Consider the following 18,485-nt stretch of genomic DNA (forward strand, 5'->3'; position numbering starts at 1 on the left):
GTATTGACGTGCTCTTATAGCACGCCATTATCGACCACATTATTTATTGTTTAAATAACTCTAGGGATTAGGGGCATCAAGGGTAGGGATTGGATAGGACCCATAATAACTCCACTACAAGGATGTATACACAAAATGATAGTTTAGACATCATACTAGATATTTAATAAAGTATAGATATTACATTAAATATTTTATTATATATCTTCTCGAAGGATAAATATCATATTAAATATTTTAAAAATAAAAATTTTATAATAAAAAATTTATTAAAATACATATACGAGCTGTGATAATATCCCTAAAGTAAATTACTATATTTTGCTGGATGACTCGGTCGGTTAGACTTTGGTCAGTCGGTTCTAATTAATTATTGTTGTGAATTGGCAATGGTTTGTTTAATTTTTATTTATTTGTTTGCTAATTGATTTTGTTTTACTCTACATTCTCATATTTTACTAATTTTCATTGCATTAGGTAATGACACAAGTGGATCTGGACTAAGGATGGGCATGGGTCGGGTTGGGTCGGGTTTTTGATCCACCCGACTCGACTCGAGAACAAGGGAGACTCCACCCGAGACCCGACCCGACAAAAACAATGTTTCACCCAACCCGACTCGAATATATGACTTAGAAATCGGACCCGACCTGAAATAATAAAAAAAATATTTTTATTCAATAAAAATAGTGATTTAATTGAAAAAAAATTATATATAGAGGGGTATTATTGTAATTATACATGAATATATAAGGTAAACTTATATATTTTTTCACCCTAAATCCGAACCCGACTCAACCTAAATATCACACTTAAAAAAATTGATCCGACCCAAATCCCATTTTTTAAAAAAACTTCAACCCGATCAGGTCGAGTTCGGGTTGTGTGTCCATCTCTAATCTGGACTGACAATATAATAGCATTGGTTTCCTAATAATGCTGACGTGGTTATTTTTTATTTATATTCAAACATAAAATATCATACAAATTAAACAATTTCAGTTATTAAGAGTAAGTTTTATTTATAGAGATTTTTAGCTTGATATGTTTACAGGGATATTTAAATATTTATTGTCAAATGGTTAATAATCTTTTTAAATAAATATTATTTTATAATTAGTCAGATTATTCTTAAAATATATAATAATATTTTTTAAATAATCGGTTGAATATTTTTATAAATTGATTATGGTTTATAACACAATATTCTGTCCAACAAGTGGTTTTTTTTATAATTATTTTAAAAGAATAAAAAAAAGCCAATAATGTAATACATCAAGGAATGAGTGAAGATAAGGATGAAATTAAGAGGAGAGACGGTCTTAGCTGTAATTTTCAATCTTTTTCGTCAAAGAACGTATTGTATTTCGCTTAGCTTTTAGCACTTTCAATGTGCTTTCGGGATATTAAGAAGACCATATCTTAATTAGGGATGGCAAACAGGCGGGTCGGGTGCGGATATCTCTTCCCCCATCCCCATACCTACCTAATATTTTTCAATCCATCATCCGCCCACCACCCATGATGGGTACAAATTTTTAAATCCACACCCGCCCACGCGGGTACATTTTTAAATCCATCCCCACACCCACTACCCACTAGCGACATACCCATCTAGATCCGCCTGACAACAAACTAATGGGATGTTGGAGTTGATTCCCAGACAGTTCGTGATTGGGTAGCAACGCATGCTTCAATTTGTCAAAGGAGTGGCTCTACGAATGTTATGGAGACAAATTGTAGGGAGCATGTAGTCGCAGAGCTGGATTGTTGAGTTGCTTTCGATGTTAATGCTCATAGTGCGCCTAATATGAGTTTTGAGGGGCTAAAGAACATGGAAACTGATGCTTTTGATGTTAATGCATATAGTACGATTAATTTGTGTTTGGATGGGCAGTATGGGCTAAAGAACATGGAAAGTGACGTGGTTAGTGGGATTATTTGTTTAATCAAAGAGCCGAATATTTCCCTAATTAAAGACCAGATTAAAGACTAAATATCCTTAATATTTGGTTAAATTATATGTTATATATTATACAATATTAAAATTTATAAAATAATCTCTAAAATTACACCTAAATTCATAATGGTCCAAAATTTAATAGATATTTAGCTGGACGGGCGAATTTGGGGCGGGCGGATGCGGGGCGGGTAATGTCTCAAACCCATTACCCGCCCACCACCCACGACGGGTACCACTTTATAAATCCACACCCGCCCACTACCCGCTAAAATTATACCCATCCCCGCTCCAATTGGAGCGAATGCGGTGCGGAATCCACGAAACTGTACCCATTTACCATCCCTAATCTTAATAAATCCGAAAGTTATTTAATCCGTTTATATTATCATTGAATATTTTAAGAATAGAACACTTATTAAATTGTCCCAATAATAAAAAAAATTATAGAAAATACATATTTAAGTTATTGTATTTGTAGAATAAATATATATTATTAATTAATTAAAAAATTAAATAAATATTATTTTATAATCAATAATCATTCTCGTATTATTAAAAAAATTGGATATTCAACGGTGGATGGTAATGCACGATGTTACATGGTTTCAATATCTTCAGACTTCAGTAGACCTATATGATATATTGCTCGAAAAAGACTGTAACTTGAGTAACATAGTTTAGGAGATTATGTATTTCTTTAGTTATAAAAAAGTCATATAAAGAATTTATAAATGTGATGAATTTTATTTGTTTTTATCATAATTTAGATTTAAATGATTTTTAACTAATAATTTGATATTAAATTATAATAATTGATTTTGGTTGGACATATATTAATTGTATATATCAAATATAAAAGTAAAGAATTACTTTTGTACGATGTATGGAATTAAAGTTTAAATTCAACCAAAACAATTATTTTCTAAATCATAAGATTTTCCAAAAAGAAAACATTAAAAAAATACACTAATAGGAATTTTTTTCCATTACTTTGCGAAAAAAAAGTACAAAATGCCAAACTAAATAAACCCACCATACTGTACAAAATGAAAATTACATTAAAAAAAACAGTAACCCAAATTTATTTTTCATCTTCTTCATCATTAAGTACTGCATCTATTATGTATATGAAATTGTATCGTAGATAAAGAACAAAGTTTTAGCAGATAACGCAACCAGCCGGATATTCTTCGATACTTTTACCGTAACTGTAAGAGTTGGGTACCGGAGCATAGTAGTATTGGGACGTCGGCGGTTGATATACGTACGGGTACGTCACTATAACATCTTTCGGCTGGTCTTTGGTTGATATACGTACGGGTACGTCACTATAACATCTTTCGGCTGGTCTTTCTTCGGCTCTTCTTTCTTCTTCTCCGGCTCTTTTGCCGGCCCCACGGAGACGATCTCAGTGTGACATAGCTTCCTCAGTTTCCTCACGGCCGCAATCGGATCAATGTCTCCTGTCACCGTCAGTTTTTGGTCCTTGTCCATGGCAACTGATTCAACCCCTGCAAAAAGCAATATATATCAGTTCAGTCAGCTTCGTGCTGGGTTCAAGATCCCGATTTCGAACTCGACAAGATCTAGTACAATACCTAAAATACCAGAGGCTGTCTTCATGACTTTTTGTCTGCATTTTTCTTCGTGAAAATCCAATTTCAGCACAACTTTCTGTCCCAAGAAAAACACAGTTTCTGTTAATGTTTCGATCAAAGCAATACGAACACATATATACGGCAAAATTTTCGAGATAATGTTCTCGAATTTTTTATTTAACGATATAACGTACTCCCAAGATTAATTGCTCAAATAGGATGAATTGCACACTGTTGGCCGTAGGTCGCCATGCCTTCCGGGCGACCTACGGCGTGGCAGCTTCCCAGCATAGGTCGACATGCACTCCGGGCGACCTTGTAGGTCGCCATGCACTCTTTATGCTCCTCGCGTGATTCCTCTTGCCCTCGGATGCCCTCGCATAGCTCGCTCGAATGGCCTCGGTCGGATGCCCTCGGTCGGATGCCTTCGGATGCCCAACGTGTTGGAACGTGCATGACACATGCAATCTCTCTCATAGCTCGCCGGGAAGACATGGCGACCTAGTAAGTCGCCCGGATGGCATGGCGACCTACGACCAACACTGTAGATTTCACCCTATTTGAGCAATTAATCTGAGGAGTGCATTATCTCGTGAATTAATTTATTCGAAAACGTTATCTCGAGAGTTTAGCCTATATATACCTATGTATGTATGTATGTATGTATGTTAAATTCAAGAATAACAAGAGAAATGGAAATCTGACCTTCATTTCGGAGCTTGGGGAACACTTTGTGTAAAAAAACTAAGAGAAAATTAGATGGAATTATTGGAAGAGGAAGGCAGTGTAAAACCTTTGCTTTGGAAATCCCAAAGCTTATGGAATTTATAGAGGCGAAGTCAACTTAAGTCAAGTTATACAGACCGGCCTCTTTTGGCAACTATACTTTGAGGTTCGTGGAAGATACGCCGTTGTCAAACGACATCGGTTTAACACAACCAACCTTCTTACTGACTTGGTCAGTGGGGACACTGCGTGAGTGATTCTAATAGTGTAATTTAAATCCACACTCTGGATTTCATCCTCCTCTCGGCTTTCTCAATCACGTGTAAGAGGAAGATCTGGTCCAGTCGAGTTGCGTCAGTTGAAATGTAAAGCAACTTTCTAAATGATTAATTCAAATCAATTATTATTCTAACTTATGCTAAATATTTATTCAATTTTACTCTGTTCGTAATATTGAGATTTGAACGTTGATGTGGTATACATTGATACGATGCTTAAATTCTTCAGACACTTTAATTACTTATAGATTGGAAAATATTACGTGCAATTGAATTCATGTCATTTTACATGTATATTACATAGTGAAAGAATGGATGAGGAAAATTATTATTCGATCACTTTATTAAGGATTTGCCAGTAACAATAATAACAATGGATATCCTACTAACATCCCATTATGCTCAATTGTTCAAGTTCATGATTAAGCACTCTAGTGGATATTACTGCTGCCATATTTGACATAAAGATGAATTATCTTTCTCCCATTTCATTTGTTTCTTCCTTTACCATTTTAGGCCATGGAAACCTGTTCAACGGACCTAGGTGCGCTCCTAGGACATAACGCCACGGCCTCCGCTGCAGCCGATTATATTTGCAACAAGTTCAGTGATGTTTCTTTCGCAGTCGACAACACTTACCTTCTTTTCTCAGCCTACCTTAACTTCTTCATGCAACTCGGCTTCGCCATGCTTTGTGCTGGTTCAGTCCATGCCAAAAACGCAATCAACGTAATGCTCATTACCGTCCTCGATGGAACCATTGCTGGCCTGTTTTATTTCCTTTTTGGATTTGCCTTTGCCTTCGGTTCGCCTTCTAGCGGTGGCTTCATGGTCGCCACCATTTTGGCTTACAATCCATTCCTTCCTCTTCCTTTGATTATAGCAATTTCCTTTATCATTGGGCTTTTGCTGTTTCAGCTGCTGGGGTTGCCAGTGGCTCCATGGCTGAAAGAACTCAATTTGTTGCGTATTATATATTCACCTTTCTTACTGGTTTTGTTTACCCCGTTGCTTCTCATTGGTTTTGGGCGAGTGGCGGTTGGGCGAGTGCTTCCCGAACCGATAAAACTGCTCTTTGGTAGTGGAGTCATCGACTTTGCCGGTTCTGGGGTAGTTCATATGATTGGTGGTGTAGCCGGTTTATGGGGTGCACTTATCGAAGGACCAAGGATTGGCCAGTTCGACCATTCGGGTAAGTCTGTTGCTTTACGTGGCCATAATGCAACTCTTGTTGTTCTAGGAACTTTCATACTTTGGTTCGGTTGGTACGGGTTCAACCCTGGTTCATTTAACAGAATCTCGAATTTTTACACTTCCGGCAACCATTACGGGCAGTGGAGTGCGGTGGGAGAACGGCGGTGACTACCACACTAGCCGGATGCACGGGGGCGTTGACCATCCTTTTAGGGAAAGGATTTTAACACATCATTGGAATATAACCGATGTCTGTAGTGGTTACTAGGTGGCTTTGCTATTACTGGTGGCTGCTCCGTTGTTGAACCGTGGGCTGCTATTATCTGTGGATTTGTGGCGGCTTTGGTCTTGATGGGTTGCAACAAGTTGGCTGAGGAAGTCGAGTTCGATGATCCGTTGGAAGCAGCTCAATTACACGGTGGATGTGGTGCTTGGGGAGTTCTCTTCACCGGTTTATTTGCTTCTGAAAATATGTGAGGGAGGTTTATCCCGATAGATCACCGGGTCAATATGGGTTGCTCATGGGAGGTGGAGGGAGGCTTTTGGCCGCTCAGATTGTCCAGATTTTGGTCATTGTTGGGTGGGTTAGCGCCACAATGGGTACTTTGTTTTATTTTCTTAATAAACTTGGGCTTCTCAGGATTTCAGCCGAGGATGAAATGGTTGGCATGGACTTGACAAGGCATGGGAGACTTGCTATATTTATTCCGATGAGAAGATGAATCAAACAAACATGTAACTCAGATGAGGAAGATTGAAAGCCGTTAATGCTATATTGTGAAGTAAAAGGTTGTGTAAAATTAAATTATTTGATAAAGTTCATATACCTTTACTTGTTTAACACACAACAGAACAATGAAACCTCACAAGCACAATAAATTCACCTAAACGTTTGTGTATGATTTTAATCCACCTCCTCCGTCTTGCTTCCCTCGGCTTCATCTTCCTCAAGAGCATGCATGTTGGCATCATCACCTCCGGTTTCGTCCTCGTCGACGCTCAGTCCCAACTTCAGCATTCTATGGATTCTAGCCGCCAATGTGTTGGGATCATCCAAGCTGAACCCGGAGGTCAAAAGTGCGGTCTCAAATAGCAACAGCACTAGATCCTTGACCGATTTATCGTTCTTGTCAGCCTCAACCCTCTTCCTCAGCTCTTCCATGATTCCATTGTCGGGATTAATCTCCATAGTCTTCCTTTGCTCGACATGTAAGAACTCCTGCTGTTATCCCTTAGGGCCTGTGCTTTCATAATCCTTTCCATGTTTGCAGTCCAGCCGTGCTCTCCAGTGACCAGACAACAAGGCAAGTCGACAATCCTGTCGGAGACAACCACCTTCTCCACTTTGTCTCCTAATATATCCTTGATCGTCTTGCAGAGATCTCAAAAGACTTCTTTTTCTCCTCCTTTTTCTTTTTCTCTTCCTCACTCTCGTCATCAAGCTTCAAACCTTCCTTCGTGGCTGAAACAAGCTTCTTGCCGTCATCCTTCAATTGTCCAACCGCGTACTCCTCAATGGCGTCGACCATGAAAAGAACTTCATATCCCTTCTTCTCAGTTTCTCCAAGAAGGAGAGTTCTCCACTGCCTTCTTGCTCTCGCCAGTGATGTAGTAAATGTCTTTTTGGCCTTCATTCTGGAAGTCCTTCAAGCTTGTCAACTCATCACCACTCTTGGTCGAGCGGTATCGGAGAAGGTCAGCTAGCTTAGCCCTGTTTTGGCTATCTTCATGAATGCCCAACTTCAGGTTCTTTGAAAAAGATTCATAAAATTTGTTGTAGTCCTCCTTGTTCTCAGCAATCTCATTGAACATCTCAATGCACTTTTTCACAATATTTTACCTAATCACCTTCAGAATCTTGTTCTGTTGTAGCATCTCACGAGAGATTTGAGTGGCAAGTCATCGGAATCAACAACACCTTTCACAAATCCAAGGTACTAGGGAATAAGCTCCTCGCAGTTGCCATTATGAACGCCCTCCTAACATAGAACTTGATGTTGTTCATCTTCTTCCTAGTGTCGAAGAGATTGAAAGGAGCCTCTTCGGCACAAAGAGAATGGCCTTGAATTCGAGCTGGCCTTCAACAGAGAAGTGCTTGACGGCAAGATGATCCTCCCAATCATTAGTCAAGCTCTTGTAAAAGAGGCATACTCCTCTTTAGTGATCTCCTCCGGCTTACGCAACCAGATTGGTTTCTGCTTGTTGATAAGTTGCCACTCATGAGATACCTCCTTGATCTTCTTTTTCTTCTTAGATTTGTTCTCCTCCTCAACATCCAAACATTTCCTTCCATCTTTCTTGGGTTCATCATCTTCATCGTCGCTAATCTCTTTCTCGGTCGTCTTCTCAGTCCATAGGTATATGGGGTAGCTAATGAACTCAGAGTGCTTCTTCACAAGGTCCTTGATCCTCCTCTCCTCCAAGTACTCCAGCTGCAAAATACAATTTGCAAACAACAAACTTTCCAAATCATAAAGATATAATTCTAAAACTTTTGTAAAAAACGAGCAAAATATTTACCTGATCTTCCTTAAGGAAGAGCGTAATCTTAGTTCCCCTACCAAGCTGCTCTCCATTGACATCCCGGGTGACGGTGAAGGAGCCACCAGCTTGGGACTCCCAAATGTACTGCTCATCATCATTGTGCTTTGTGGTCACAATGACTTTCTCAGCAACGAGGTAAGCAGAGTAGAAACGACACCGAATTGTCCAATCATGCTCACATCAGCTCCAGCTTGCAAGGCCTCCATGAACTCTTTGGTTCCAGACCTTGCAATTGTACCGAAGTTGTTCACCAAATCTGTACATATCAATAAAAAAAAGTAATTAAGAAGCCATGCCAACAAATTCGAACCTCAAATCTATGTATAAAAGATTGAATATAAAGCAACATTACCTGCTTTAGTCATGTCAATACCACTGTCAATGATAGAGAGGGACTTGTTGACTTTGTCTGGTACAAGCCTAATGAAAAGCTCTGGCTGAGCATCTAGCATGCTCTTACCATATTAGTGCATCAAATATAAACTCTTTTTCATGGGTGTTTTGATGTTGGGCAGGACCTGGAGGAAGTGGGAGGACTTGAAGAATTGGAGAAAGAGATCAACAGGATAATCAAATCAAGCAAAAGGGTTCATGAATCACTATAGAATTATGCTCTTCATGAAACAAGCGATTACATAACACTTGTCATTGTCGTGAATGGGAAACGATTTTGTTTTTATCTCTGTTGTTTTCGTACCATTTAACCCGGGCTAACAGGCTTATCCACGACCCGTTAAATAACAACAATTTTAAATGTAATAAAAAAATAATATTTTAACTTGTTACCCCTTTAAAAAATAATCCAGCAACTTGCTCCATTAATTTTCATTCCAATATCATCCACCATACCAACACTTTCATCTAAGGGATCACTAGAGAAATCCATAGTTCAACAAACACAGTGGAAGCTACAACAATCAATTGACCAAACCAGAACTAGATTTGACATATCAGTCAAATAATCACATTATACCATGAGAAAATTAAAATAAAATCAATATAAAAAAACACAGAACACAAGCACTATAAGCATAACAATTAACAAACAAAGAACAAAAACTCACTATGTGGGTTGAGGAAGGTGTTGTTCTGACAGACTCGCGGTTGAGGAGATGTCTAGGTTGTTTGTGGTTGAGGAGAAGACGTCAGTGTCGCTAGTTCGTGGCTAAGGAGGAGACACAAGCATCGACAGTGGTTCGTGTGGAGGAGTCGCGACGCTGGTTCAGGTTCGTGGCGAGGAGATCCAGCGCTTGTTCGAATCGACGATGTTGCGCCGCTGGTTCGTGAGAGACCGAGAGTGAGAGTGTGAATTGGATTTGGGGGCTTGCTTCAGTTGCTTGCTTCAGTGTGAATTGAGAACGTTTACTTGGAGGGTTTCGAGATGTGAATGGGGTTGTGGGCATTTGGTTTCATACTTTAAAATTGCACATCATCAAATTAAATCGTGAATTGAATTTAAGATTTCAGTGTACATAAAGCGTGAATTGAGTTAGGGTTAAAATTTATATAAAATATGAATTAGGTTAAATGTGAATTGTCTTTTATAAAAAATAAAATAAATTGAAAAAAAATAATTAAATTAAGCGGGCTGTCCACGGGTATACGTATTAAACTCACCGGTTTAATGATATTGGCTAATAAATCTGCAATTTAAACGAGCTTTATTTTTTAAGGCCCGAAGTCTGCACATACCGAAGATTATACGGGTAGCCTGCGGGCTTTAACTTATATATTCGGCTCTACTAATAACTCTATAACTTGTGTTCATATAAATACGTATTAAAAATATATGTTATTTTATTTTAATTCTATATAATAACAATATAAGAAAAATTATCCGAAAAATCTATCACGTGTAATACCTTTAAAAAAAATAATGTTTTTCTGTAAACAAATGAAAAATAAATATTATTCTCATCACTTGAAATGATCGGCTAACATATATATATATATATATATATATATATATATATTAGAGGAACGTGGAATGCTGAGAGTGGAGTTTCTCCGCCGCCCTGCCGAATCTTTCTGCTGCATTTCCCACCTTTTTTTAATTAAAGTAAAAGTCCACCATCACTTGTTATATCGTTAACTGGAAAGTAAATGAAGTATTTTAAACCAATTACTTTTGATTACCATACACGAATGATATGAGAAAGACAGCTAAGATGCAACTTTGCTACAAATAGAACGAAAATATTGAAGAAAGGGGAGAATGTGAAACTTCCAATATACATGCACGAAAATTTGGGAATGAGAAATGACCCTCGTTTCATTGTATCTCTGTCGACTATCTGCCTTCATTTGTCATCAATTGAGAAAATTTGGCCTGTTGTCATGTCTGAACTACCATAGGATCATCTTTCTCTGTCCAGCGTTGTCAGATGGCCCGGATGTGGTAACACAAGGTGTCGGATAATCCATTCCGTTCATGTTTCCGTCTTCGTATGGTTCTTCCAGCCCTGATTCTTGTAGCCGAAGTGCATGCTCCAAATTCCACAAGACATCGCCCATAGTCGGTCTATCGACACCGTAGTCGGCCAAGCATTTCTCGGCTGTTTCTCCGTATTTCTTCAAACAGCTAGGCTTTATTTGTCCCACGAGGTTGGGATCAATGATTTTTCCTAGCATACCTTTTTTTGCCACTGCATTGCCCATTCTGCTAAGTTCACCTGCTCCCTAGTGACATGGATCAACGGCAGGCCTAGCACAAAGTACCTCGAAAAGCACGACCCCGAATGAATAAACATCTGATTTATCAGTCAGCTGCTGTCTCCGGAAATACTCAGGATCGAGATACCCGAAGCTACCTTTTACCCCAGTGCTTACATGAGTTTCATTAAGACATGGTCCGGATCGTGAGAGACCAAAGTCAGCAACCTTGGCAATGAAATTTTCATCGAGCAGTATGTTGGTAGATTTGATGTCACGATGAATGATACCTTGTGCTGAACCAGTATGAAGGTAGTGAAGACCTCTAGCTGAGCCAATGCATACTTCGAGCCTTTACTTCCAGGACAAAGGAAGATGTTTTAAACCGTATAAATGGTTCTTCAATGGTCCATTTTCCATGTACTCATAGACCAGTATCATTTCCGACTGTTCTTCACAATACCCGACTAGTGAAGCAAGATGCCGGTGACGAATCTTTGAGAAAACAGTTATCTCGGTCTGGAACTCAGGGAGACCCTGCCTTGATCCCGGAACACCTCGCTTCACGGCAACCTTGGTATTGTCCTTAAGTACCCCTTTGTAGACCATACCAAATCCCCATTCCGATAATCAACTCTTGTCAAACTTGTTAGTTGCGGCCTGTATGTCGACAAACGGGATTTTCAAGCTACGTTAGGACCTGGAGACGTAGTAGCAGTCCCTTCAGACATTCTACTATACGAACTGCCCCCATAAACACGTAGCGGTGTCCAACCAGCACTTTCTACACGTCTCGGCAGTTTCGATTTCTTCTTGCACTTAAACATTAGCAGAACTGCAGCCATAGCCAAACAACAGATAACAAAGCCACCAACATAAAACCCACCAAAATCCAAATGTTTTTCTTAGACTTGGCTTGCAAACCTATAGGATTCACCAACCTCATGATCTCAGCCCCATTTAGAATCGCATTAATTTTCGAAGGAGTGCTCAAATCTGAAGGTCCAACACTCACACGAATAACCCCCGAATCATCCGAATCCACAACAAAATCTAAGTAGACAGGAGATGAAAGCACATGAACCGTAAGCATCGACAATCCAGATCCCTAAGCAGTAATCATTGATATACACATTGAAGTAGAGTTGATTAAGGGCAGGGCTAACAATATCACAAAAATGCAACCTAACCAAGTGTGGAGCAGCAACTGAACCTACAGAAAGTCCCAAGTGATATTGAAAATACCGTTCAATGTCGAATTATCTCGGTTCATGTCGGCAGTCATATAAACATTGTCCGGGGCAATTTCACGGGTTAGCGCCCCCATTCTGGTAATTCGGCACATGAGTGGTGACCGCTTTTTTCGCAGCGGATTCGAACACGAGGAAGCCATCGTCAGGGATCCAAGTTCTCCAAAAACTATCATTAAAAGGAGTCAATTTCAATCCACCAACATTAACCCTATGAACAGTCTCTAAAACCTGAGATGTTAAGTTCTTGTAACTCTCAATTCCATTACCGTAACTAACTTAGCTCCATCATCGATTATAAAGCCTTTAGGAGATGAACACCTCAATTGCACTTACAAATGCAAACCAGAATCACCCAGAGGACTAACATGATTTCAAGAACTTCACCATCAATTCTCAGCAAAAACTCTTTTAGCACAGTCTTGTAAGCACTAAAACCCACGCAGTAACAAGAAGCCATTAGCCAAAACATCGAATTTCGCAGAAGCCAAGTTGAAATTTTGAGCTATAAACGAGAGAAATGGAGGCGTACCAAGTGAGTCCATTCCGTTCTGCTTGACGTCGAACTCGTAGCTCGACTCGGAGGTGAAAACTCGGCCGTGCGGTATAAAATGGGTGAACTCGGAGATGGGTTTCTGTCAGTAAGTGAAACGGATCGCTCAGCCGAGAGGGAAACCGAACTGGGTTTCACTGAATCAGATATGAAGACACGATTATAAGGGAAGCGTTGGCATTTGATCCACAGTTGAGGAGGAAGTTATTTTAGGGACGAAAGATTTAGCTAAGTAAAGAGAGAAAGGAAAGTTAGAGCTAAAAGGTGAAGCCTTGAGTATCCATGGAAGGTCACAGAAGAAGGGGAGAATGCTTTTGAAGAAACTGGGTCACTTGGAGACTAGGAGAGAGTGGATTTGGCCATGGAAGTTGATGGTTTTTCTGGTAATATCTGAAAGTATTTCTTTAGAACCGTTCACATTCGTAAGTGCTCTCTTTTTGGCTATTATTTATGATCCAGTTAACCATGGACAAATCACCATTAAAATCATTTTCAGTTGATGCCAGCACGGTAGCAGAAAAAATGAAATTGACCTTTTTTATTTCTCCCCCTTCCCACTGTTCGCTTGTTGAAGAGCACTGACACGACAACAAAGCTACATAGAGTTGCTTTTACATGTACAACTCCTCAAAATTTAAAGGGTAAATTACGGTTTTAACATCACTTAACTTCAACCGTATTCCATTTTGGTTACTAACTTTTAAAATTTTAATTCAATCGTTTAATTTTTTAATTTTTTATTATTGTCACTCAAATGTTAAATTTAAAAACAGGATGATGTTATATATTTTTATTGAGTGGGACTTTTTTATGATATGGAAGTCACCTTATTTTTTCTTATCTTTATTTTATACCTGTTTTTTTATTTTAAAAGTTTTAGAGTGTGATATCATCTTAATTTGAACTCAAAATCCGTTGAAAAATAACTTCGATCTACAATCTTCTTGTTAAATTATCTTAAAATAAGAATATATTGCTCTTCTCCATCTCTATCATTAAGATTTGAAATAAAATACGCTCAAAAGTCAAAAATTTAAAAAAATTCTGAAAGTTTAATTAAAATTTGAGAAGAAAAAATTAAAAATATTTTCATAAACTTAAAATAAAGCTTTGGGAGCTTTTCATAATTTTTAGAAGATATATTTTATGTCATAGAACTAAAAAAAACAGATATATAAATAGATACATGTGGGGACAATGAGATAAGAAATGGCATTTGCAAATATAAATTAGAACAGTGGCGATCAACACAAGGAGGCTGGTGCTCATGGCGGCTATAATAGCATGAGATGAATACGTAATTGAAGCGCGCTCGTGCTTGCCACTCAACGCCGGCTAAAACTACAAATGATGGCTTCTACCGCTATTTTCTCACCGCCTACCGCACCCTTTAAGATGGCCACGGTCGATGCACCTACAAAAAATACCTATCCATGTGATTAATACGAATTATAATTTTCACATTAACTCTTCATCACTGTTGGTATTAGGAATTAGTATTTACTTGTTTTCTATGGCCTTCCAATGCTACAATCCACATGTCCTAATGACTGCTTGTCGCCACTCCTTATACAAGAGGGTGTGGTGTGAGGGGAGTGGCCCTAATTTGTTGAAATTTTTATGTTTGAGTTGGTTGGTGGATAGTTCTCAGTTCCCCTCCTTATTAATCATTTTTTCAATCCAAATACATCATGATTGTTTGCCCTTATTTTATGCACAGGGCATGGCATTGGTATGTGAAGATCATATCGGAAGGATTCTTGCGACAAACTTGTGGTTGGAATGGTTCTCCAGCCAGAGAGCCATGAGGGTTGTCTTCATCCAGTACAACACAAAAGAAGTAGCATAAATCAATCGATTTATGTCAATATCGACCTTTCATGAAGAACCTCCATTATACAAAGGAAGATCATGGGTTACAGAATGCAATCAATCGATGTCGCCTTTATACATAAATATCGCTATATCAGCCCGGAATATAGACCATAGTCCTAGATCCCCTGAAAGTGAGGCAGGATATGACCAAATGAAAAAAGCTTTAAAACCACACAACGGTTACGTTCGTTGTTTCGGTGAATGTAACCAGAGCTACGTGTTTAATAGGTGAAGAAGAGGGCATAAAAACCTGGACAAAATTCAAGATATAACTGCAAAACTAGATAGGTCTATGAGCTCAAAGATCAACTTTACCAAAAATGGCAACTTCCTCTGCTGGGTTGCCTGTCATCAAGCATGTTTTGGTGACCCGAAACTGCTCAAAGGGGAAACATCGAATCGTCACCCCCGTTTCTTCTTTAACTCTTACCTCGTCTGCATCACTTCAGAAACAAAAGGAAGATATTGTTAGACTCACAAATGCACATGTTTTGGTAAAAATATTGTGAAATTAAAAATAGTAAAATAATTCGGTTATGGCCATTGTCTAAGAAAGGGTAGTCTACCTAGCAGACCAAGGTCCCCTCGCCCATTTGCCGAAAGATATCGCTTCCTTGAGTTCATCACAAGAGCTCACATCCACTATGTTACTGCAGAAAGAGTCCAGGAGAGCATTAGAAAGAAAGAACAATAAACTCCAGAGAATGCAGGGAAATAGATGCATTCTGTTCAACTCAAAAAACTCCATTTAGCTCTCTGGAAAATTGAAGCTTACAAGAAAGACATATACCACTATCCATCCATTTAGAGACTGTGAAACCTAATCAATCAAACGGACACCTAATAAGACAAAATGAATTCAAATAGTACTTGGAGACATTGTCAACAATTGAATATCTCCAGACTGATCTTATTATATTACAACTTCAAGAAGGGACGAAATAGGAATCTGGAGTGGGAACACTTCAAAGAAATTTTGCTGGTTTAACAAGAGGCTAGTTGTACAGTTTAAGATCTGTGGTTACAAATGAAAGAGCATGTTTGCCAATTCAATGGTGTAGCCTGAATACTTTAGCTTCACAAACTCATCATATACGCCTACATAGTACATTATTAATCTTGATCCGAAACGAACAGCTATAGGGTTGCCATAATGAGTATCAAAGCTAAAAAAACGTTATCAATCAAACTCTCCTTATGCTGAAACTCCTAATAATTGCTTGAGAAGGAAAACACACCTGTCCCAGAAAGATATTGCCCTCTGAAGAAGAGATGATTGGATCTCGTCCAACCTGTCTTTGACATAAGCTTCTAATATTGAAGGTTCCATAGATATTCCAAAAACTTTCCCTTGCTTCGCAGGAATATCTCTTCTAGATATGACCACACTCCCACTTGAAACATCACGTGGCCCAATTTCAATCCTCAGAGACACTCCTACAAAATTATTGTCTAAAGCTGAGGAATGAGGCAGATGAAAGTTAAAAGATATATCACAAAAGGAAATGGTATAGCCCAAAACTTACAGTTCAACAAATGGAAGGATTGCACCCGTACACATTTTTATGGGATGTGGACAAGTTTCATGAACTTCCTAGGGGATTCCCAAATCAAGCTTGAGGCAGATGAAAGTTAAAGATATGACGCATAATGAACTGATACAAGGACCCAAAACAGTTCAAAAGACAGATCAGGATCGCATCCATGCACATTTTGTGGATTGTGAACAGGTTTATGAACTTTCTAGGGGATTCTCGATCCCTATTTTTCTGGTTGAGGAAGAACACAGACTTGTGTATAACCGATAATGGCTACCACATTTAGATGTAAAGATACCTTCATCTCCAGAAATTGAACTTCCATCCTGTCGTCCTTTGATCTGTCATCAAGTTTAGTTTCAAGTTTTATATTAACAGCATATTTACCATTGCGTTCAGTCAGGAAAAGACCAATCAACAAATGCCACCAAAGTTCAGGCCATCTATTACAGTTCATCATAAAAAACATTCTTACAGACCTGTATTGGTGCAATTCTCGGACGAAGCATCAAGCCATATCATCTCCATGGATCATGATAATACCACCAGTAAACCTTGTACTGTAGCCCAAGATGTTCGCCACACATGTTGCCTTTGTCCATTTTCATCAGTGAACTGTGCAAGCAAAGTCTCGGTAAAAAGCCTTTATAATTTATGGAGTTAAATACAAAGGTCAGATAATTTTCTTTGTACTTATCCAATTTCATTTATGTGACAGTAAATAGAAGTGCAAGGGAGAAGTAAATAATAGAAGTGCACTATTTTCCAGCAATTCCTTAACATTAACTTCATTAGGTAATACCTTATTGCTCCCTGGATGCATATCCATCTCAGGAATGGTAAAGAGAAAAAAGGTGCTCTGGTGTATCAATCACCTGTGTCCCTGAAAATTGTCAAACTCTAGAATCTAGTCTACCTTACACTTTGAAAGAATAGTTTGGGACCCACTAATTCCTTCCTCTTTTTCATCGATAGGTAAAATCAAAGTGCTTTCATTTAAAGCACTGAAAAACGACAGCAATGGTGAAATTGGTAGAGTAGAAGGCTACAATAAAGAAGTCTTGCTTTTTTATTTACAAAAATGTTAATGAATAAATTTGTGTTGCTAGATTATAACTAATTAGGTTTACATTATTTAAGTGGATTGTGTATATATATAATAATTAAATATAAAATATATAAAGAATAGGGACTGAAAACATAATTAGACGTTTGTTTAACTGAGTTGGAAGACAAATTTGCAAGAATAATTCTGAAGTCATTTAACCAAAATTTAGAAGCCCCTTCGCTCTGAGATGGGATTAGATTTAACCAATGTATACATGGCTCAGTTATCATGGCTGGGCCGAGTTAAGACTGAGTCTGGGCTTGATTCAGGCCGCGACAGACATAATAAGTCAATCAGGAGAAAATACGTTATTGTAAAATTTTAAAATAATTCATTTTATAATATAATTCATAATTATATAAAATTAATGTATTACATATTATTTAAATTAAAAAAAAATTTATTCAAACTGAATTTTTTATACTTTTATTATTAAACTATTAATTGATTTGATGAGATAATATTAATATGTTCAAATTTAAAAAGTAATTATCAAAATTTACAGAGATTGGTTATAAGGCTATTCAAGTTATGTCAATGATTTGAATTAATAATAAATAATAGTATTAAAATCATCAATAAAAGAAAAGATTATTTTCTCTAAAAGTTCTTGCTGTCTCTACTAAATGTGTATATTAATAGATTAAAAAAATTAAACAAATATTATCTTATAATTATTATAAATATAAATATTAATAATTATAGAAAAAAGATAATGCCGGTAGAAATTTTTGTGAGACGTGATTGGAATGGGATTTAATTAATTTAAATTAAATTTTAAAAAAATGGGATGAAAGTCTTTCACCTACCTTTATGGCTTCTACATGTGGTATGCCGGTTTAGCTTTAGGCTTGTAGGTCCATAACACACGCATCCACCCAATTTGTGGGCGGTTTCTAAAATATCCATTGCTTGCGCTCTCCTACTTGGATCCACCTTTATAATGAAGAAAACTTCATTATTTATTCCAATTTGTGGGGCGGTCTATGTTATATATATAAATACGCAAAAATGATATAAATATTTTATTAATTTTTAAAATTTTAATTAAAACAATTTATTAAGTGGATTCAACGATTAAAAAGAGTATTGTCTTCGTTTATTAGAAGGAGTGTTATTTCCTTTGTTTAAAGTCTTAAGTTCAAATAGCTTACAGGGTATGTGTGTATTGTTGTTAATAACTAAAAATTTTAAATACATATATTT

At 37.6% G+C, this 18,485-nt stretch overlaps 1 protein-coding gene and 4 pseudogenes across 1 annotated transcript; 1 reads left to right on the plus strand and 4 right to left on the minus strand.

The window, feature by feature from the left end:
* Positions 1 to 2,925: 2,925 nt before the first annotated feature.
* LOC120208875 lies at positions 2,926 to 4,377 on the minus strand (annotated as a pseudogene).
* Positions 4,378 to 5,079: 702 nt separating this feature from the next.
* On the plus strand, positions 5,080 to 6,510 carry LOC120208769 (annotated as a pseudogene).
* Positions 6,511 to 6,654: 144 nt separating this feature from the next.
* LOC120208669 lies at positions 6,655 to 9,693 on the minus strand (annotated as a pseudogene).
* Positions 9,694 to 10,454: 761 nt separating this feature from the next.
* Positions 10,455 to 12,964, minus strand: LOC120159374 (annotated as a pseudogene).
* A 1,670-nt stretch (positions 12,965 to 14,634) lies between these two features.
* Positions 14,635 to 17,000, minus strand: LOC120160352 (proline--tRNA ligase, chloroplastic/mitochondrial-like). Its single transcript, XM_039171046.1, has 6 exons — positions 16,974 to 17,000; positions 16,470 to 16,512; positions 15,872 to 16,091; positions 15,200 to 15,283; positions 14,856 to 15,076; positions 14,635 to 14,720 (listed from the first exon to the last, which is right to left on the minus strand). Exons 1-5 carry the CDS (start codon positions 16,998 to 17,000, stop codon positions 14,932 to 14,934), a joined length of 519 nt encoding a protein of 172 aa, XP_039026977.1. The 3' UTR covers positions 14,635 to 14,720; positions 14,856 to 14,931.
* Between the last annotated feature and the right edge of the window lie 1,485 nt (positions 17,001 to 18,485).

Source organism: Hibiscus syriacus, unplaced genomic scaffold (genome assembly GCF_006381635.1).
Source record: "Hibiscus syriacus cultivar Baekdansim isolate YM2019G1 unplaced genomic scaffold, ASM638163v2 tig00000002_pilon, whole genome shotgun sequence".
NCBI lineage: Eukaryota > Viridiplantae > Streptophyta > Magnoliopsida > Malvales > Malvaceae > Hibiscus > Hibiscus syriacus.

Bases quoted from the DNA above. Each gene is read 5' to 3' on its own strand.
- LOC120160352 (XM_039171046.1), bottom strand. From the start codon at position 17,000: ATGGATATGCATCCAGGGAGCAATAAG. The intron at 16,092-16,469 runs GTATCTTTACAT...CTCATTCCTCAG, and splicing joins TTCAATTTCTGGAGATGAAG to CTTTAGACAATAATTTTGTA. The intron at 15,284-15,871 runs GTGTGTTTTCCT...CTCTTTCTGCAG, and splicing joins GCAATATCTTTCTGGGACAG to TAACATAGTGGATGTGAGCT.